A 22,093-nucleotide genomic window follows, 5' to 3' on the forward strand; every position below is an offset into this window, starting at 1 on the left:
CCAAAGAGTGCAGTTAGGGGATCTGTGCAGCAATCAATGACAGCCTGCCAGCAGTAGCCATCTCACAGTTCAGTGCGTTTAAATGCACACAAAAAATCAGGCTAGGAAGAATGAGAAACTCAAGGTGTTTACTTACACTGTAATAATCTTGTTACTGTAAATCTATGTTATGCTTATTATACAAAGCAAGTCAGTTCTTAGAGTTTTTTTTTAATCTCTTATTGTATTTTTGAATCAAGGGTGGCATATTTTTGGTGAATTTGTGGGACAGCGTGATGCTGCAGCCCGAAGAGGTTTGTCTTATTCAGAGCGTTTTGATAGTTCAGTGAGAGGACACATTCTGTAGCAAAGAAACTGAGTCTTTCCTCATTGTGTGCATATCTGTCTGATTTTGTTTCATCAGTAGCAGTTAGCTTATTTACTTGTAGCTTTTAGCTTTCCATATTGCTGACCTAATAATAACCTTTACTTTGATCCTTGCCACAGTGACACATTCTCTGTCTAAGGTGTTTGTCATGTACCAGTTCAAAAACCTTAGGTGAGTTGTAAAATCCCAATTCTAAGAGTAGCACGAGTAAGATGTTTGACTGTGGGACATGCCTCTTTGTCAATAGATGGTTCAAAATGCAATGCAGCCTTAATAGCCAAGTTTGTGTTAATTTCTTACCCAATTTACCATCTCATATTGCTTGCTTGGCATTTCAAAAAATAGGGCAGAAAGCTTTCAATAGTCAGGCTACTGAAGTGAAGGAAAACACACTGATTAACTCATCCTGTGAATGAGCTCCGATTGATCCAAGCAACCAAGTTTAAAGGTAGGTGGGTGTAACATATTTTAAGGAGGGGGAGGACACAGAAAGAAGACAAATCTTGAGCAATACTGATCCAACATGGTGTGTCTTGCAGGTACAGAAAGTGTTGTGCAGTGATGGGATTTAAGCATCTCCTTTGAAGTAAAGTACATCATTGCTGCCCACTATAGCCTCTTTTGCATGTCCTTCTCCGAGTGAAGGAGTAGGGGGATTACGGGTGTGTGTGTGTGTGTGTGTGTGTGTGTGGGGGGGGGGGGGGGGGGGGCTTTAGGGACATGTAAAGCAGCATTTCAAGGGAATCAGACCTACTTTATAGATTCTCAAGGCCCTGTGACCAGGCCCTCGTCTGCCTCTTAACTCCAGCTGCACTAATCAATCTCGTCTGCTGTCTTCATGGTAGAAAAAGATGTGGAGAGGGAGAGAGATGTAGAGAAGCAGGGAGAGCAAAGGAAAAAGGAGCTTAGAGGAAAGAGTGAAGAGAAAAAGGTGAAAAGTCTGGGATTTGGTTTTGGACATGGAGCACTCGCGCCCTGCTTCTCTGCGGTCGCCCAGAGCCCAACTACTGAATATGCATGTCCCGGGCAGTGGAAGAACCCTGAGCAATCGCAGACTCTTATTCTTCCTGCAGTGAAGTTTACTCCAGACCATTCCATAGAGAGTTGAGCCTTAGTGTTAGTGCTGTTTGACGAACGCATGGGGCCTCCACATAGAAAGCCAAGAGTCTTATATTAGCATTGTAAAGAGATCTGCACAAGGCCTGCTGGCTGCCGAAATAGCAAAGCTGGATCTCTGATGTCATTGTCAACTGATAACGCAGTTCTTAGTACAAGCTGCAATGACTTTTAATGGCAGCCATATTAGAGGGTAACTGGCATTAAAAAAAAAACTGTTTGGTTGGCCACTGCCCTTTTGGAAAAGTCTTGGGACAGGATGGTTGACACACTTAAAACATTGTCCAAACACATACAGAAATACAGAACAGGATCAGACAAATTCCATTTAAAATACAGCTTTTCTTAGAAACTGATAAGAGTATTCTTGCCAAATATGATGATCACAACTCAATAAGTAAATCAGCATTCTACTCAGTGTGTGTGTCTTACGTAATTAGCAGTGTTGTCTGTCCCTTCATATCGAAGTGCAGCCAGGACAAAGCAGAGGTACTCCTGCTGGCTGGTTAGGGGTTTGTTGTAGAAGCCGTTGTACCTCTTCTCATCGCCCAGTGTAAAGCTGACTGGCAATGAAGCCAACTTGGCAGCAATGTAAGGCTTAGAGGAATCCAGGTGACGTCGGCGTCTTAGGACAGGACCTTCACTTGACTTGAGCAGCTGAAGAAGAGGAAGAGTGCAAAGGTTATACTCAAAATTGGCAATAGAGAGTCAAGCGGCCCTGACCTCTGTCATCCTAGCAGGAGGAGCAAGGAGAAAGAAATTTCCCAATAATAAAGAGATTAAATTAACTCCATCACACTCTAACAGGAAGGCAAAGGGCTCACTCTTCATTGCAATCATTGGGACTTTGGAGAAAATGTCTTCATGGGTTGTAGTTGGAAATAAAATGTATTAATGTGCAACACAGCAACCAAATTTCCTCTGTTTTATTGACTCTGGGAATCTCATAAAAAATCACGAGTTATCATTTACACTATATGTCCAGGTCTGGTTTGTAGTATGCCTTGAAATAAGGGATAATAATTTCACTCAGCTAAAATGCCCATTGCACAGTGATATAACGACAACAATTGCAGCCAAGCCACGAAGTGAGCAATTAACGCTTGCTCTTGCACACAATCTCAGCATGACTGCCAGCCTGGTTAATAAATGAGCAGCAGCATACAGCACTGAGGCATTGTGTTTTCAGCAGCATTTTGTTTTCTGTCAGTGATGTCTCATGTGCTCCACCAGATGTAGCTTTATTAAATCATTATGTCGGAGGGAGGAGACAATGGCCTGCTCAGTGTTTAATGACTCAGGGAGTCCCATCTCTCTCTCTCTCTCTATCTCAGTCTTTTCCTGGTATTTCTACAGGGAGCTTGAACAATAGTGATCCAAACCAACGAGCCTCACAGTTTACTTAAAAATTATGCTATTAACATTTAGACATGCCATTTAGCTTAAATTCCCTCATGGACAAGGAACACCTTTATTCAATATATAATAAAGCAGTCATAAATCTTTATCCTCATTTGAATACCTCATGTAAAACTTTGTCCTTGCTTGACAAACCCAAATCATGGGGACAATAAAGAAAAATATGAAGGTAGGGCAATAATTTGCAACTACTGCTTTGGAAGGTACTCTATAAAGTTTGATGGCTTAAAAGCTACACAAATAGTAATATAAGATTAAGATTATTCTCTGTGCATGCAAGCTGTTAGAATCAACAGATGGGCACTGTCTGCAGAACTGGCAGCCAGTCAGGACACTCCCCACCTCCCAGAGTGAGTCATTGTTCAAAATGTCCCTGTCCCACCACCTCTTCCTTCCTAAGCCCAGGAGGGTAGAGGTAATTAGCAACAACCAGTGACTATCCCGTTGGAACAAAAGACGCTGTTTGTGACCCCTGACCTGGCACATTCACCAGGCAGCCACCGATTGGCACTCACCTCATCCAGGTCCATCTCGTCTGGATTGTTCAACTGCCGTGTTGCTTGAGACACCGGCATCACCACGATGTAGTACCACCTGCCAAGAAAAATAAAGCCTGTGTTAAGACAGACTGACTGAAGCACATACACGCTGAGATCAAAGTCGTCCAAGCAAATTGATAACAGTCAAAACCTTTAGAAGACATACTTTCACTGTGAGGCTTGTTGGGCTGAATTCAATATTTGAGTGTTACACAAGTGGGTCCAAGCAAGGTCGAACACCAGCAGATTGGCACTGCATTCTCCAATTAATGGCTAATCACTAAGAACATCTGCCATGTAGACTGGAACAAACACTATCCCACTGAGGGAAGCCTGCAGCTAATAGAGATCCCCATAGGATACCGTAGGTTAATAGGACCAGCCAGTGTGTATTTTCTTTTACTGCTGTCATCATAAAGGCCAAAATAGAAGCTTTAGAGAGACATTAGAAAGACATTTAGGAGTTTAAAGTCAAGGTAAGGAGGCAGGTAATGAATGAAGGAGCGTGCTTGGGAAAACACAATGCACATACATCTGTGTGTGTGTTTATGTGATAGCTGTTGCTGTCTCTCCAGTGTACTGCCCCAATCTATCTTCTCTTAGCTAAAAGTTCTTGCCCCATTACAACTACTTGTAAAATCCGTTGCTGCTGACAGTCGAAGTTGCTGGAACTCAAAGTTTCTTTCTAGTTCTGGACTGAGATTCAACAGTCATTCACATCTGGTAGTGGAAGAGGACATATAACAAGATTCCTCACCCCCTGTACTGTCACCTACACATACACTCCCCTAAACTCTCCCATCCCCAATTACCTGCACTCTTTGCCTGTCAATCTGTCCTGGACCATGGCCAGGCCTGACAGCCCTGTAATCTTTTTACCAATCAATTGCGTACACTCGCAGTAGACAGATGTGCCTTTGTATGTGTGTGCCCAGGTTCTGGCTATACCTGTGGGGACCAAATGTCCCCACAGGTATAGCCACATGGTTCTGAGTCTGCCTGAGGGGAGGGAGGTGAATAGGGGGTGACTGGGCTGAGAGGGGTCTATTCTGATGTTGACAGCTCGTCTGTGGAGTCGCCTTGAGTAGATATCACTCAGCTTTTGGAGTGGGGAGTCGACAATCCACCGAGCCGTCTTGACGACACGCTGCAGGTCCTTCTTTTCTGCCAACGTACAGCTTAAGTACCAAACTGTACACCGGTAAGTTGTACATTAATTAGCTCCCAAATTATGATGCTTTTTGACAGCAACTAGTTGTGAGGCCCATAGACACAAACAAGTCCCGAAAACAGTTATTAACAGTGTTGTTTGTAGTGATCAAAAATTTAAGCTTTTTATATCTACACCCCCTGTCAAAAGTTAGGACACTGCATATGTGTACCAAATTTGGTACACATATGCAGCACATCAGGCTGAACAAAAAAGTCATTGACAGCCACTTTCCAAACCCAACAGGAAGTGAGCTATTTTGCGTTGAATGTCAGATTTTGCCCATTTTTCATTTTTTTCTAGAGCGAACTCCTCCTAGGGGGAAACTCCAATTCACCTCAAATTTGGCCAGTACATACAGGAGGCCTTAATGAGCCAAAGTTATTAAAATCTTTTTCCAAAGTCAAAGGGTGTGTCCGTGGCGGCCTCTGGAATTTTGATCCTTCACCATGAAATTTCAAATGCTGTGTAAATGCCCTGAACATGCTCCAATCTGCCTGAAACTTTACATGAATGATCACAGTCCTGCCCTGATCACGTCCATATGATGAAATACACCCCTTGTCAAAAGTTATAGGACAGGTTCTACTTTATTTGAATGAGACAGTGTACTAAAACTTTTGACATGGGGTGTATATCCTTTATGCTAATAAAAAATAAAAAGAACTCTGCCGGTTAACACCAATTATACTGTAGTGGTGGATTAAGGCGCAGAATCTAAGCAAGCATGTGTTCAGTCCCGTTTGACTGACCTGACACGTGTGGTGGTCTGGACCTTGGGCAGGTTGATTGTCATCTTGCCACCTTGAGCCTGATGTGTGCTAGGCTTGGTCTTGATCAGGTCTGGGGCAGTGCGAATGGACACCTGCTGCTGTAGACCTCCAGCAATGTTGCCTCTGCTTGTCAGTACGAAAGAGTAGTCGGTGTCTGGTTGCAGCTGTGTGATTAGTTTTCTCTTCAGGTTTCCCTGCACTTCCACGCTTTGCTGGTTATACAAGATCTGTAAGCACACATAGGGGAAAACTTAGGAGTTGTGGTATAAGGTAGCACACACACAGTATGTATATTGTTCATACAAATGCACTACTCTCTCTTCCAACTCTCCAAAGCGCATATATAAAAAAAAGCAAACGCTGCATCCTCAGGGAGGTGCCCATCTCATCTGACATTTCATCTCCTGTTCTCTAGTGTCACACTTGCCTGTTGATGCATATCCGATAGTTTTTTACACTTCAAATTGTCTTTGCTCCTCTACCATGGAGTGGGAATTGATATATTACCATTTTGACAGATTATTACACATTATAAATGAGCATGAATAAAACTTTCTTTTTTTTTTGTGCAAATAGGGAAAGCTCTATCACACCCCGTCAAAAGTGTCAACAGTTAATAGTGTACTGCAGTACAGTTATATTACAAATGTATGTACAGTACATGACAAAATCTAGTTAGCGTAATGCGACATTTCTATATTATTGACTCTATGGTATTATCTTAAGTATCAAAAGTGTAATGTTAACTATATTACAAAGTAGTATATATATATCTACTTAAATATAACAAATTAGTGTTTGTCAATGCATCAACCAGTTTGTTTTCTACCTGGCTGGTACTCACCTTAAATGGTGCTTGGGGTTTGTAGTTTGGTGGCAAATCCCAGGTGAGAAGGACGGATGTTTTCATGACAGCTTTGACGCCAAAGTTTAGGGTGGGAAAATCTAGGATGGGAAAATTCTTTGATTAATATCACATGTAAGACATCTTTTACATTACAAAATGTAATCTCTGTGTGTAATTTAATTTCACGCTACTTTAAAGCAAATAACCCCCCTCAGTAAACAATGTGATAAATATTCTGCGGTGATATCTTATGGCCAAACTTGACATTGGGCCACTGGGATGTTCAAAGAACATCAACAATCATGTTCAAGACTGATTACAGATCACACAAAAATAGCCTTCATCTGTCTAAACCTGTTCCATTTTTTACACCACATTCACAGTATGAAACATGCAACACAGTGGGAGTGGCAATGTGTGTCTTAAAATAGGCATCATGCACGGTTATAAATAAGAAATCTTACAATTATAAGATTATAAAATGCATGAGAAGGTATGTGCTGGGTATGCTTCAGATTTGTATGTAATGGGAGGCAGGATGAAGCGGCATGGTAATGTAGCTGCAGCGTGTAATAAGATTAGTACTCTGTAAATCAATAAATACAGTGATGTACTACACTAAGTGGCAGATGAGAAAAACGTGGCACTGATAAAGACAGAGTCAGTAATCAAGAATTTAAGACATTAGTAAGTCATGTTGTCCATACATGTGCTCCTGTATAATGTGGGCAAGGCGATGTGTGTAGAGGTACATGAGGGATTATATAACAGTGCCCGCCTACCAGTTCCCATGTTTACGTAATCATGCAATAAACCGGAATCATATGTTTTCAAATCAAACATGTTATGAGTGTTTATGTGTAAATGTTAGTCAGGTGTCCTACCACTTATCCTACCATTCGACATGGTCCTGCTCTGGATGCTGGGGCTGAGGGGTCCGCCGCCCTTGCTGGTGAACGCCTGCACCCGAATGTCATAAGTGGTGTCAGGATTAAGGCCATTGATAGTCATGTTTGTGTAAGCTGTGCGGTTGGTGCTGTTTTGCTGGCTATTTATGTCCCTGTACACCACCACATAGTATATGATCTTGCCATTCCTTTCCGCCAGCAGTGGGGCTTCCCAGGTCAGTTGTGTGCTGGATTGTGTCAATCCTGTAACTTTGAGGTTAAAGGGGAAGCCTGAGGGCACGTCTTCAGGGGTGCTGATCTCCTTTACGTAGGCCTCACCAATGCCTGCACGGTTACGGGCACTCAGGCGGAAGATGTAGGTGGCGCCTTTATGCAGACCAGTGACAGTGTAGTGGTCGTCAGTCTTCCTCAGCTCACGTGAGGTATACGTTTCCTCATCAGTGCGCTTGTACTGCAGCTGGTAGCCCATCAGCTCCCCCACCATTTCTTTAGGCGGCTGCCACTGCATCAGTGCTGTGTTGCCCATGGTGGTGCTGATCATCATAGTAGGCTTCCCCGGTACTGAAAAAGACATTGAAGTAGTGACAAAACTAATAACTTTCATTCTAACCCTTGTAAATAAGCAGAATCTATAAATATGCAACCATTTTTTTCCAGTACTGGTAACAACTGTGGACACTTGTAAATACTGATTCCCTTTTTCGTTTTTCAATCTGCAAGATAAATAATCATCAAGACGTTCTTATATATATATATATATATATATATATATATATATATATATATATGTGTGTACAGTGGGTATGGAAAGTATTCAGACCCCTTGAAATTTTTCACTATCATTGCAGCCATTTACCAAAATCAAAAAAGTATATATGTGTATATATATATATATATATATATATATATATATATATATATATATATATATATATATACATTAGGGCTGGCCGATAAATCGAATTAATTCGATTAATTCGCCTTTTTTAAAACCTGACGATTTGAAAATTTGCCAAATCGTAAAATCAAGGCGAGGTTAAATATATAACAATACAGATTCTTCTTCTGCCTTTCACGACTTGCGCACTGGTGTTTGCTTCCGCCTCTTATCTCCTTAAACCCCGTCATGGCGGACAACAGCAGACTAAGAGTTGGTCGCGAGAAAAGGGCCTCACGTTACATCGATTATATGGAAGTGGTTCGGCTTTGACAAGACTGACACAGAGCAAGCTACAGTCATGTGCAAGGTTTGCAAACGAAGAGTAGCAGGACAACTAACCTCTTTCAGCACCTCCGGCAGAGGCAATGGGAAAAGTGCTCGCAGCTACGGGAGTGCGGCATGTCTAGCACTAGCCATAGCAAATAGACCGCAAAGAAACAACAAAAATCGATTAAAATCATAATCGTCCAAGATGACTAAAAGAACCAAGATTTTATTTTTTGGCCATATCGCCCAGCCCTAATATATATATATATATATATATATATGTACTTTACTTCACTGTAACTGTAACATTACTGGTTTCTCTCTCTTTCTAGCCGTGGCTGTGCTGTTTCATCCAGAGTAAGCAAAACTATGACAGGATCAAAGACAAAAAAATCAAATAAAAAATAGATGAGGTTCAGAGGTTTAAACATAGCTTAAAAAGATATACAGAAGAGCTGTTGAAAACTGACCATTGTAAGGACTATGCAATAGCATACAACCTAAACAGGGAATGTGAAGCTTAAACGTCTTGGTCATGTAATTTCTGTCATGGTAACTCATTTTGATTTTATTCTTATAGAGATGCAGTATCAAATTCAGTTGTCTATAGGTTCAAAGCCTTGTTCACAGGATTTCAACTGTTGGTTACAATGGGAAGGTTTATTCATCTTTCACACTGAAACTAACATACATCCCACTAGAACTACACTACCAATCAAAACTGAATGAGAAAGTGTGTCCAAACTTTTGACTGATAGTGTATATGACGTTTCAGTCATTTGACAGCCTTCCAGTCCTATTACACTCTTGAATGAGGAAGACAAAGCTTACTGGGTTTAAGCCTCAAAGATAATACCACAGTATTCAGTGTAAACATCCATCCATTCTCTATACACCGCTTTATGCTCACTAGGGTCGTGGGGGGTGCTGGAGCCTATCCCAGCTGACTCGGGCGAAGGCAGGGGACACCCTGGACAGGTCGCCAGTCTGTCACAGGGCTACATATACAGACAAACAATCACACTCACATTCACACCTACGGGCACTTTAGAGTAATCAATTAACCTCAGCATATTTTTGGACTGTGGGAGGAAGCCGGGGTACCCCGAGAAAACCCACGCATGCACAGGGAGAACATGCAAACTCCATGCAGAAAGATCGCAGGCCCAGACCAGGATTTGAACCGGGGATCGTCTTGCTGCAAGGTGAAAGTGCTAACCACTACTCCACTGTGCAGCCCTCAGTGTAAACTGATATTCTATATTTTACACGAAAACTCAGATATAACCATTTCTGACCTGCTCCAGTTGTGGTGATGACTTTAGCTTTGCTACGAGCTCCATCTCCCTTTGTGGTATATGCTGCTACAGTGACAGAGTAGGTGGTTTCAGACTGCAGTCCACCAATGATGGCCTCCTGTAAAATGGAAAAATCACAAGGTCAAACGTTAAAAGGAATCGGTGAGCCTGAGCGAAACCTCCCCAGTGGGGAAAAGAAACAAACACAAACCCCCCTCACACAAGCGCCTTTCCCCTGAAAAAACACACAGCACCAAAAGGAACAATGAAAAGATTAAAACCCCTTCTCCATCCGCTTGTAGTGTCTTGATCACTTTGCCTATAAACAAAAAAATTAACAGAAAAAAGGTTTTGAAGGCACACATACAGGACCAGGAACTTTCCTTAGAGAAGAAAAACTCCTGCACCCATTTTATAAGGCACACACTGAACCCATTAACCAACAAACCAACCAAATGAACCAGAACATCACCAGTGTGTCAGTGTTCATGCATGCTGCATGGATAAGCAAGAGATTATACCCAGAGGAGCTTAGGATCATCACTACACTGCAGTCTGTTGAAGCCTACAAAATAGCACACTTCAGACTGCTAGACTGTTGTTAAAACTCTGAAATATATCCTGAAGATAAATAAACATCCAACTGATATTACACACTTCATTTTTGAAAAAAAATGAAATTAGTTTCTTGGTATTTATTGTCCTCTGGGTGTACGTCCAAACAGTCTACACAAAAACACAGACACACTAAGGTGGTTGAACAAATCAGTAACTCAGCAGTCAGGAGCAAACAGACAGAAAAACAACTGAGGTAACACACTGTTATTGGTAACCTACTGCAGTGCTGGCACTCACTTCACCAGACTGCATCAGTCTGAATAAAAACACACCCACACACTAGAATTAAACACTCTGAGCTTGAACGAAGCCCAGATGTAAACAGACAGACACACTCGTATAATAGTGCACATACTCACCAATGTACATATATATATATATATATATATATATATATATATATATATATATATATGTATTTAATATAAACACACACAAAATTATGCATGCATGTACAGACACATATACACTCACACGCATACAATGACACACACAGACATGAGCACACACTCAAGAACAAATTAATGCCTGCGGCTTGAGCACACATGCTGGAGTTGTCTGTTTCTGACTGGGGCCACTGAGAGGACGAATACACAGATGCCTACAAGCCTTCCTACCGGAACTCCTCGCAAACTTTTTAGACTCTTGTAATATTATATGGCTTTGCCCTAATGCTGTTTCTCTAACTAACGAAGTTTTAATTTCCTCACTATAGAAGAACATTTAACAGTCTATATAAGCCAGCTCTGTTTGACAATGCTTTTTACTGCCTATCTCTTTAAGGGACATTTGGTGCTCCCATACTAGCCTTTAAGAGAGACAGGGAAAAAATGCTAAATTACTGTATCATAAAACCATTTTAACTTTATAGAAGAAGTCTCATTACTTTAATCATACTAAATGTCTAACAGTCTCAGCAGTGGCAGCTGCAGAGATCGTTCTTCCCTCCGTTCTGGCAAGGTCGATTCAGGTCTAGTAACACTTTTGAAACTCAGCAGAAAATACAAAAAGCAAGACTTCAAAGTTTCCTTCAGAGCAAATGCTTAGAGCAGCACCAAAGGGCATTACAGAGATTATCAAGTCGACTAGTTATAGAAATGGATTCTTCTCTACGAGCCTTCTTACACCACTACCCTCACTAGAGTGGAAAATGCCCGGAGAAAGATGGACAGTATTGTTGAAACAATTATATTCGCCTCAGATACTTTTTTCAAAAGCACATTTGAATCTCTGTATGTGTTGTTATAAGGACCATAAAAACTGAAAAATTAATTTTAAAATCCTGCTCCATGAGAAGAAGACATAAGTCAGCAAGACATGCTTTTGTTTTTGCTGTTGACATCTGTCTGTGGCTTGTCACACTTTATTGGTTACCGAGCACACACACACTACTGTTGCCTAAACATGGCAGCTAAAGAAATAATAAAGATATGCGAACAGATGTCCTCCTCTGACAGCATCTAGATCTGTGTGTGTCAGGTGTTAATCAACATATTAAGAGAAGAGGGAGAGGAGGTAAGTCTGACTCATGCCATGTGGGTATAGCTGGAGGAATCTGTGCAGTGCAACCAGGTTTCTGTTTAACTTGCTACCAAATAAAAACACCACCTCCCGCTGGCTCACTAATAAAAACAGGAAAAAGAACAAAACCTCATGCCCTGATAATATAAACATATGGAAAAATGCATCTATAAACCTCTGCATGTGGTCACTAGATTGTGTAACTGTCATTTTTTTTTTCCTTTCTTTTTTCTGAAATTTCACAAAACCAGCCCTGAAACTTGTTCAAATTAATAATTTTCATATGGGTTCTTAAAAGCTGCAAACCCTCTTTCTAAAAAAGACTGACTTGCACTTGTCTGATTACTGAAAACAGTATTTGTTAGTCTGGCAGACTTCTATTGAATTTCTGACTACAACCAGTAAGTGGCTCTGTATTCACACTAGTGCAATATGACGTCTGCGAGGTAATAAGCCATAACAAAGGGCTGCATGACAGCCATGGAGCTGTGAGCTGCCATCCAGGCAAATGAAAAGAACATGAAAGGCTGGTGGCAATCCTGGAGATATGTGGAGCTGATAAAACACACAGCTCCTCCCCTTAGATAGACATGTCATCTGGAACAGTAGGGGAGACAGCAGGTTAGGCGAGCCTGATGAATGTCAGCATCACACTGGGATGGTGACACACAGTCTTAGACTGCACTGTATGCTCAGAACGGAGAGAAAGCACTCCATGCAAACTGTACTTTCACACAATCAGTGAAAATACTACTCATGCTCTGGGATTGTAGCTCTTAGACCAGCACACACACGGACGCGCACACACACACACACACACACACACACACACACACACACACACACACACACACACACACACACACACACACACACACACACACACACACACACACACACACACACACACACACACACACACGAAATCATTTGGGCACAAACCTCTTGCTGTGGTTATGATGGGGTTATGATCTTCCATGAGGATTCACACCAAGTGGATTACAGGCATGGCTTATACGGAAATAAATCTACACACACACAACACGTAATCCAAACACAAGCACACACAGCACCCCCAAATTGCAGAGGGGAGATTAGCCTGCCCTGCAAGACAACCCAGCAGCACACATGAGGGTTACTCACATGCTCGGTGGATTCCTCAATATTCCACTGATGGGAGAGAAGACACAGGACACAGGGCGGGGAGAGAAATGAGTCAGAAACAACACAACAGGCAAGGAAAAAAAGCGCTTGTCTTTTTTTCGCAGACAGATGAATGTAGGTGTCAATAGACTCATGCAGCAGAAAAAAAACTGTGTGGTGGAGTGTGAGGGAAGAGAAGGATTAAAAAAACAAAGAATTAAGACAATTTGAGTGGCAAAAACCAAATTGTGTAACCCAGTTGAGCAATAGTTGTAAAATTCATTATTGTTTGTGATGCACTGCCTTGTTTGCCTGTAAATTCAACAAAAGCCTCTCTGTCTTAATCAGAACACCTCTTTTCGGCATGATAACTATCTCACGGTTGACATGAAACAATCTACACAGAATCTGTGAAGCATTTCCTCCTTCCTTACAGGAATAGAAGGAGGGTCTTTTATTCATTATATTTCAATATGTTTTCAAAATATTCTCCTTGCTCACTGTGCTTGGCCAAGTGATTCCTGGGGGAAGTGAAAGCCCATTTTGTGCCACGGGGCTCCGTCAGTGCTGAGCATGAAATCCTATTACCAGTGCCGCTATGCTAGCCCTGTGACATCAAACCCCATCGATGCAGAACGCAACTGCTAGGGTTTACCAGCAGTGCGCTCCACAATTCAGTTACTGCAGAAGAGTTCACTGATGAGTGGCCTGCCTGACAAGGGGCAGGAGAGATGACACTGTTGACACTGATGAGGGGCAAACTGGGGAAGAGAAAAGGGGTGGGTTGTGGGTGAGGACTGAGGAGGAATGAAGGGTGAGGATGGTGTTGACAAACAATTATATCTAATCATTAGGGTGTGCGGCTATTGTAACAGCTGCAGGTGAACTGTATCACTGGGGAGAAGAGATGGAGGAGAGCAGCGAGCGATAGGTCTGGCACATGAGGGGATAGCAGGAAGAGGTAAAGGGACTGGCAAAACAGCATTTCACCATCAATAACTCTTAAAGGTCCAGTGCACCCAAAATAGATTACTTCCCTTTAACTCTACTAGAAATATAGACAAAAGGGTAACTGGGATTTCACAATTTTAAATTACAAATAAATATGGGATATTTCCATCAAAGCGTTCAGGCCAAGGCAGATAAACTTCTGTAAACTTGAGAAAATGAAAGCCAAATTTAGATATTTTTCTAGATACCATCAGTGAACAAAAATAAAGTATAAACTTTTGTAATGTGGGTGAAGTGGTCACAAATTTCCAGAACAAATCTGTCAGTGGTGCTTGCCTTTCTAATCACCCATCTTTCCCCTGTTGCTAATTTGTGCTAGACTTTCACAAAGTGAGCGAGTGTCACACACTGCCGATTCGTTGTGCAGTGGAGAGAAGGTGTCCATCATCACCTATTGACTGCTGATATATGAAAAGAATAAAGACCTAACTTCTCTTCCCCATGGATGGTCTTTGTTACCTACCAATTAAGTGCAACTTGAACTCGGCTTCTACAAGGTCCCAGTTACAGCTGGACCAGACACATGGCACATCAAAAACTGCTGCCTCATGCTTTCCTAACATAGCAGGGCACTAAAGAGTACCATTTAATAACAGCTGCTACTTAACTCCATGAATAGCAGTTTGCGATGTTCCTAATTGCTTAATTTGTTTACCGTCAACTCCACTCACTATGTCAACAGAGCAGGGAACACATTAAGGTTTGCAATAGTTCCTATCTCATCTTGGATTTAATCCCTTTCTATCACAACTGCTTTTGCATTCTGCTTAAATCCATGGGAGAATTATAAATTATCCTCCATTTATATTTCCAATGCCAACGCAAGCTGAAAACACATCATTGCTGATAAGCGTCGTTTGTGGAAACGGAGCGGTATAATTTGCAGGCGGGTGAATGCAAATGTGATGACATGGGCTGAGATGTGTGGCTATAAAAATGGGAACGAGGGGGGAACTAGTGATGTGGAAGAGAAGGAGCTGTCATGATTGATGGAGTGAAACGGTTTGCTTCTTTTCTTTTTTTTTCCGTTTCCAATTCAACTCCAATCTGAGGCACTGAAGGCCGTAGAGGCAGTGAAGCATTGCCTCGCTCACACAAACTACAAAAACGCATGAGTGGTCAAACAAAATGAACCTGGAAAGTAGTGCTGAATTAAGGCAAACTTGTGCAGAAAATGTATGGATGCACAGACAGTGGCTAATAGCTTCAAATTCAATCACATCATACGATGCAAATTTTTATGGATGTGTGTATGAAAAACATGAGCCTGAAGGTTGTTGGGAGTTCAGAGTGATGATGCAGATGTGTGGTGTGGAGTTGCCAACTCAGGTTCAGGCCACTTTTCCAACAGAAGTATGGTTGCAAAGGGGTCGATAACATCACACTGTTAACGTGGCCTCTGGTTTAAATTTAGCAGGGAAATGAGGGCGCTGTGTGGGCTCCTGCTTGAAAAAGAAAAGAGGCGCTTAAACCTCCCACGCACAGACAAGCTCTCCTCGCTCTCCTCCCAGCATTTCAGCTAACCCTGAGAGAGGGCGAAAAGGAGAGAAGCAGCCAGAAACACAGAGACAAAGAGAAAGGGAAAGGTGATAGCGATTTGACAGGATCTGCAATTCAATCAGCGGGCTTAGAATTGTGATTGAAGTCTAAGGTGAGGTTGTGGTATGTTGTAAGAGGCCTGGAAAATTAGGATATTTCTTTTCCTCCTGGCAGGCTTACTGTGCATCCAATTCAGGTGAAAGAGGGGCTATGGAACTGATTTCACAACACATTAACGGAATTCTTAGGAGAAACACTGTGGGATGTGCCAAGATAGAAGAAAATTGTTTCTTTCCTTTTATTCATCATCAATTACAGGTGTGTGTTTGTGGGATTTGCATGACTCCAGGATGAGTCATGAACTCACAAACCAGCTGGAACGCCTACTACAAGGTTGAACTAAGCAGAAAGCAAGTATGCTCATGTTATCTTTGTTGTTTTTTCAACTTGTTGTTGGGGCATGTGAATGGAAAGATGTGTGAAAAAGGGGGAATTGTTCTAAAACCAGTTGGGCAGACATGGATAAGTGACTGTTGGCTGACTGTGTAGTCTTTAATGACGTCTGGACAGGTCCTTGCAGGTTGACTTCGCAGTGATGTCTCACCGAAAACAATTTGTTGAGATGACTCAATCAAGGGTAACCAACCTGCACGCAAGCCTCTGGTAATTGCTCAACCAGTTTTTTTTTAGTGGGAAGAGTGCAAAAGGAGGTTATGGCAGGAAAAGAAGAAAACTGAAGAGAAATATGAGACGAAAAACATGGAATGCGTGAGAAGAAACTCAGGTGTCTGCCAGGGAAGGGACAGTGTGTTTGAGAGGTGTCCTGTACACTGGAACATGAGAGCAATTCTGAGCGCCAAATTACAGTGTGCCTTTGTGTTTATTGTGTGAACATGGCACAAATGAGACATGGCGGGGAGTATTGTTTGCATAACAAGTAGGGTCATGTTCAGTTCAGTTTTCACAACGCAAAGCAGAATCATGCCGTACATGTCGACATGAAGAGAACACTTCCAGGAAGACAAGCAGTCACCATGTTTTTCTACTCTTCTAGACCAAATGATGCTGTCCTGGCTGTCAAGCGCTCTAGTACACAGTCAGATAACAAAGAACTGTCAGCAGCAGCTGCCAGAAACTACTGCTGTACAACAAAGGTTGGACTGTGTCTGGGAGCTGAAGGCACACTCTTTCACCAGGCCTAGAAAAATGGGAAGGATTTCCTGTATCAGTCAGAGCATGTCATATACATTACTATTCAAAAGTATGGGGTCACTTAGAAATGTTCTTATTTTTGAAAGAAAATGTTTTTATCAATGAAGATAACATTAAATGAATGATAAATCCAGTCTAGACATCGTTAATGTGGTAAATGACTATTCTAGCTGGGAATGGCTGATTTTTATCTTTTCCAGCAACCATCACTCCTTTGTTCTATTGGTACATTGTGTTAGCTAATCGTGTTGAAAGGCTAATTGATGATTAGAAAACCTTTGGGCTATTATGTTAGTACATGAATGAAAGTGTGAGTTTTCATGGAAAACATGAAATTGTGGATGACCCCAAACTTTTAAACGGTAGTGTACAGTATATTCATTCTCAACTTTCTTTGGCCAAAACTAACCTGATGTTTATTTTATGCTAAGAATGTGCTCATATGTCAGTTGGGGGGTTTGACAACAGTGAAAATAAACACGCTCCGCTTAAAACATTCCCTGCCTTATATATAGTATCTCTAAGCACAAGAAATAATAATATATACTGGACGATACACCTACAAAATGATACATCTTCACTACAATAAAAAAAAAACAGTCAGGTCAAGGTCATACACCCCAAAAGGCACATCTACATTAACAACAGGCTTAGTGTGCGCAATATGAATGAAATCCATCAACTAGTTTCTGAGATATGATCCGGAAACAAAAAAATATTTGGAGTGCCTCACTATGACCTTGAAAATCAGGTCAAGGTCATACACCCCAAAAGGCACATCTATACTATATAGAGATGGCCTGGGTGCAATATGAATGAAATCCCTCAAGTAGTTTCAGAGATATGCTCCGGAAACGAAATGCGGACGTACGTACGTACGGACATACGGACGGACGGACGTGCCCACGCCAATATCCCCCTCCGTGCCTACGGCCGGCGGGGGATAATGACTCTTTGTGCTTGTGTACTACAGAATGTACGTCTACACAACTGAGATCCACCAGCTCCTACTTATCATTACTTGAGGTGTAGCACATTGGATGCATCATATCAAGGTGTCTTTAACAATGCTCCCTCTTCTGTAATAAGTTAAGACCAGCGGGGTGTTTGCCAAAGCAAAGGAGGGTTAATACCTCCACTCAAGGGAACTGAGCCAGCAACCTACTGGTCTCCCTAAAACCTACAGCTGACATTTATTAGCAGACACAGCTCAGCGACACACACAAAATTTTTTCTGGTGTTCCTGTGGCCAGGTAACATTTACTAGTTCAAATTCAGCGCTTTTGTTGAAGGCCATTGAGGGTGGGAATGAATGTGTGTTCATGCAAATGTTACTCCCGGCAAACAATCAGAAGGAGGTTCTTAAGCTGGTCTCTCCTCTCTCAAACAGAGAAAAAAGAGAGAGAGAGTAGGTTTTGGTTTTAGGATATTCATGAATCTCTGAATCCCTCTTAAGGATTACAATCTTTCATCCATCTCATGTTGTTGCACAGCTTTAGGTAATTCTGGGGAGGCAGCATTAATGTGTAACGGGTAGTGTCAGAAAAATAACTCTAATTTATAAACATGGTAACAAGGCAGTGCATATGTATTACTGCTAAAACTGCAAAGAGAGGTGCATCAATTCCACTGAGCCACATCTTGATGTAACACATAAAATATTGAATAGCTATTACTGTAGAATTAAAGTGGATCTTGTTATGACAGCTAATCCAAAGCTGTGGGAGCAGGGCACCAATTTAGAGTCAAATGTCACATGTGGAGAAAGATTAAAAAAGGTGAAGGGTGGATAGTGCAGACGACAGATAGAAAATTCCATGTGTGTCTCTAGGTATGTGGGAAATGAAGCCTGAACTCAGACAATGGAGAAGCAGTGGAGAATGAAAATAATGGGAAGTGAACATCGGGCAGCTATAGACAGTGAAACAGAGACAGAGAAAGAACGGACAAGAGAAAGACATCATCCAGTACCTGTGCCTCTGGCAAAGCAACATCCATGATGTTAGGCTGGCCTCGTGGTTCGCCATTTTCAAGACGAGAAAAGATGACTTGGTAGCCCCGGATTTGGCCGTGCTGCTTCCCCTGCATGGGCGGCTTCCAGGTGACTCGGATGGCTGTGGAATTTATTGCCTCAACCTCCAGCTTCCTGGGGGGTGCTCCTGGCACTGGAAATCAGACAAGAAAGGAGGGGGAAAAAAAAGTAAAGCAGAAAGAGATGGAGAGAGTCAGGAGTCAAAATATGCTGAGCTCGTGGTTTTCCCCACTTCACAGTATTTTGTGATGAGGAGCCAAAAACAAAATCAAAATAAAGATTTCCGAGTTGTTCATACATTTGGTTGCTGTGTAGAAGGAAGCGACACTAAAACTGGGCATGAATCAAATCATCTCTAGTCACTTCAGGCCTTCTAAGACTACTGTGTCCCCAAAACACCCAATGCAGGACAGCATGTGGGCTTGTGATATCTGTAATGGCCTTAATTTCAGTATGAAATTAGCTGTGTTGCAGCAAACTTCAAACACATTAATTATAGACGACTCGACTCCCTCTTAGGAGAAGCCGCCCTCTATCACATTGCAAACAAAATGAGGAACGAGAAAGAAAAAGAGGCATAAGCGATAGAACGGAGAGGGAGAGCTGTGCTACACTTTCATTCCTCTGAACAGGAAAAGAAAACCAGAAGGCATTTACATAGTGAATGCAGAGGAGAAGTAGTGCAGAACTGAGGCCGGCAGTGATGAGTATTAACCCACCACAAATTTAAAGCGTTAAAGCTACAAAGAATGAGCTGGAAAGCGAAGAAAAGAAAAGACGACCTCTCTCTGCTACCACTGCCGCCTCATTAACTCATAATAGATCAAAAGGACAAAGAAAATTGTGTAACACAAGCTGAAGAGGGTGAAGGAAAATAGTGACAGGCTGCTTCAAGAAACAGAGGTTGGAACAATTTGAGAGCACTCTGCTTCAAGGGAGGTGTCAACCTACCATCCTCTTTAGTTCTCATCTTCACTGGGGCACTCTCAGGGCCTGGCCCAACATCAGTGTGTGCCCTCACCCACACCTGATACTCAGTCCACTTCTCCAGGCCATCCAGCACATAGCTGGTGGCCTCTGCGCCGATGCCCGTCACCTCGAACCGCTCCATATCCTCTCCAGCCAGGGCCTGGTAGCTGATTGAGTAGCGCACAATGGCGCCATGGCGGCTAGCGGCAGGAGGTGCCACCCAACTCACCTTGAGGCTGGTGGAGCTCAGGCTGACCAGATGTACCTCCTGAGGGGGAGCAGATGGGGCTGCAGGGGAAGGGGAGCAAAACCACACGGAGCAAGGGCATGGATCAAGCAAACGAAAAATAAACGAAAACACAAACAAACTAAGGCAAAACTTTGGAAGCTTTTTGTACAGTTGACAATATAAAAATCTAAATGTAATATTCAAAATGGCAAGTTTCCCCACCTACAGTTACTTAAAAATTTAGGTTACATATGAAAACGGATCATCTGCCATACTTTCCCTTTTTGGAAAATAGTATTTTCCAAAAAGGGAAATTATTTTAAATTTTAAGGCCAAGCAGAACCAGATATTACAAAATCATGCTGTAATACAAGAACTGAAGGAATGAAACTGAAAAAGGCTATTATTGTGCATGCTTATGTACTGCTCCTACAAATAAACCAAGCTCATTTTAAGACAGCATAGCACATCATGGGAGTACTGGATGAAGTCGAACAGCTTTTTGTGTGGCTTTTTGAGACATTTTGTGACTTGGTGAGATTCACAGCCTATTTGCACTTAAACTCTAGGTGATACATTTATTATTACAACACTGCAAGTTTGAATATGACATTTTAGTGTTTCTATACTGAGTACAAAAAGCTTCCACATTAAACAGGATGCTGCCTCCAGACTGAGAGATTGGATGCAAAAACACATTTGGCTACTAAGCCACTGATAGAGCTATGTTTGGCACCACATTTATGCAAGAGGCCATGAAACTACAGATGAAGTGAACGGAATATTAAATATGCCACACTTTTACAAGGCAATGTTTTCATAAAGTATCCCCACCTGCCCTCTGTGTTGCCTGTTGCAGTAAGCAGAGGGAGCAATAAACTAATGTGTGAGCGTGTGAACAAGTGCTTGACAGTGTCAACTGGTGATCACACATTGATGCAGAAGCTCTGGGCGTCATTAGCTGCAGCAGCAACACACTAAGCAAATACACATAATACTACAATTTAGGAATGCTCCAGCCATTGTCCAAATCTGGTCGGCAGCCACTGCCATGATAACATTTTTGTTTTTATAAAACAGGACAAATTCCTAAATGTTCAGGTTTTATTACACAACCTGTGACTTTGGTGTTAACCTTTTGATTTGAATGTCTAGAATTGGACCAGCAATGCTAAAGCTATAGAATTTTAAACTACTGGCTCAACAGGTAAAAATGATTATTTTATAATTTAATGTGTAGGCTTAATATTGACCAACTCAGTCCACATCAAGATGTTGTGTTTTATAATCGCAAACTTAACTTTCATATCCCAATATGTAAAGAAATGCAAAAAGCATCTACGGTATAAAGTCTATAGAATTGGACATCTCTAGTAACACCTCCAGTGGAACAATAAAATTACAAATTGGATTAAATTATTTACAGTAGCTGTAGCATAAAATATATTGAAACTCTCAAGTCCGGAGGTAAAAATGGAAAACCAATAAACAATTTTAAATTGCAGCACAAAACTGAAAATAAACACAATTGCATTCCTACATTCCATGCACAAACTGAATCATGAACCTATTCAACTCTACAATAAAGGCCTATTCAAAAGAAAAAGAAAATTCAAAGCAGTGTGTTCTTACAAGGCATGCCTGTGAAATGTCTTTTTTAATAAGCAGAGCAATGAACAGTGAGCTCAAATATGAATCCAATAAAGTATTGCCAGAACGTGAAACTCCACCTTTAAAAGAACATTAGAACTTAACAAAAGAGAAGTGAGGCTCATCAGGTTGCCCCCGATCCACAAGAAGTGGATGAAAAACTACAAAGACTTGACAACACCACATGATTTAAACTACAATTACTGCCTGACAGGCTGAATGAAAACAATGCTGATGATTTGCAGGATAGATTGTGGCATTCAGCTCCTGATGAAAACTCTACTAGATCAAAGTGAAATTGGACAAGGGGAGGACAAAACCAAAGAAAATGCCTCAGAGGCAAAAATCAGGGAGACAAAGAGTGGGCTCAAACTGGAGATAAAATTACAGACGTTAAAGCCTAATGCATGGTTATAAAGCAGAATTAATTGACTATATGCATTTAAGGCATATACCCACACAGTAATAGATGTAAAACTGGCCTT

At 41.7% G+C, this 22,093-nt stretch overlaps 1 protein-coding gene across 24 annotated transcripts in view; it reads right to left on the minus strand.

Annotated features, from left to right (window-relative positions):
- The window catches only part of LOC110957580 (receptor-type tyrosine-protein phosphatase F), a 185,782-nt gene that overhangs the window by 39,550 nt on the left and 124,139 nt on the right, over positions 1-22,093 (minus strand). For 7 of the 24 annotated variants that reach the window (XM_051953723.1, XM_051953727.1, XM_051953722.1 and 4 more), the window contains 9 exons: positions 19,712-20,017; positions 18,700-18,893; positions 12,967-12,993; positions 9,685-9,802; positions 7,156-7,740; positions 6,269-6,369; positions 5,404-5,651; positions 3,418-3,496; positions 1,916-2,140 (listed from right to left, as the gene is read on the minus strand). In XM_051953723.1, the coding sequence (XP_051809683.1) occupies positions 1,916-2,140; positions 3,418-3,496; positions 5,404-5,651; positions 6,269-6,369; positions 7,156-7,740; positions 9,685-9,802; positions 12,967-12,993; positions 18,700-18,893; positions 19,712-20,017 (1,883 nt within the window). The remainder of the gene's footprint in view (positions 1-1,915; positions 2,141-3,417; positions 3,497-5,403; positions 5,652-6,268; positions 6,370-7,155; positions 7,741-9,684; positions 9,803-12,966; positions 12,994-18,699; positions 18,894-19,711; positions 20,018-22,093) is intronic. The other 17 variants (XM_051953742.1, XM_051953731.1, XM_051953741.1 and 14 more) reach the window with 6 other exon arrangements.

Source organism: Acanthochromis polyacanthus, chromosome 9 (assembly GCF_021347895.1).
Source record: "Acanthochromis polyacanthus isolate Apoly-LR-REF ecotype Palm Island chromosome 9, KAUST_Apoly_ChrSc, whole genome shotgun sequence".
NCBI classification, from domain to species: Eukaryota; Metazoa; Chordata; class Actinopteri; family Pomacentridae; genus Acanthochromis; species Acanthochromis polyacanthus.